The sequence below is a fragment of the Corvus brachyrhynchos genome, unplaced genomic scaffold (assembly GCF_000691975.1).
Source record: "Corvus brachyrhynchos isolate BGI_N302 unplaced genomic scaffold, ASM69197v1 scaffold60, whole genome shotgun sequence".
NCBI classification, from domain to species: domain Eukaryota; kingdom Metazoa; phylum Chordata; class Aves; order Passeriformes; family Corvidae; genus Corvus; species Corvus brachyrhynchos.
Genome location: NW_008236767.1, coordinates 1,636,354 through 1,636,794, shown reverse-complemented (window position 1 = coordinate 1,636,794; position 441 = coordinate 1,636,354). Strand labels below are relative to the sequence as shown.

At 56.7% G+C, this 441-nt stretch overlaps 1 protein-coding gene across 3 annotated transcripts in view; it reads left to right on the top strand.

Moving 5' to 3' along the window:
* The first annotated feature begins 25 nt into the window (after window positions 1–25).
* The window catches only part of NOL4 (nucleolar protein 4), a 190,529-nt gene continuing 190,113 nt past the window's right edge, over window positions 26–441 (top strand). For 2 of the 3 annotated variants that reach the window (XM_008644908.2, XM_008644907.2), the window contains exon 1: window positions 26–379. In XM_008644908.2, coding sequence (XP_008643130.2) covers window positions 113–379 — 267 coding nt within the window. In that variant the 5' untranslated portion in view covers window positions 26–112. The remainder of the gene's footprint in view (window positions 380–441) is intronic. The other variant, XM_017727413.1, reaches the window with a different exon arrangement.

Genomic DNA, 441 nt, shown 5'->3' with positions numbered 1-441 from the left:
GCTTCGGGGCGGCGTGTGTGTGTCCGTGTGTCTGCCCGTGTCTGTGTGCGTGTCCGTGTGTGTGTGTGTGCGCCCCGGCGTGTGCATGTGTGCGTGTGTGTATTAGGAGATTATGGAGAGCAGCGACCGGGACATGTACCGCCAGTTTCAGGACTGGTGTCTCAGGACTTACGGGGACTCAGGAAAAACCAAGACGGTGACCCGTAAAAAATACGACCGGATCGTCCAGCTCCTGAACGGCTCCGAGTCGAGCTCCACGGATAATGCCAAATTCAAATTCTGGGTCAAATCTAAAGGCTTCCAGCTCGGCAACTCGGACGAGGTCAGTGGTGGTGCTGGAGGAGGGAAGCAAGTGCTGTACGTGCCAGTCAAAACCACGGTTAGTAGAGAATTGTCTTCCTTGTTCTATGTCGGCCGCTGCAGCCCGCTCCGGGAGCGAGA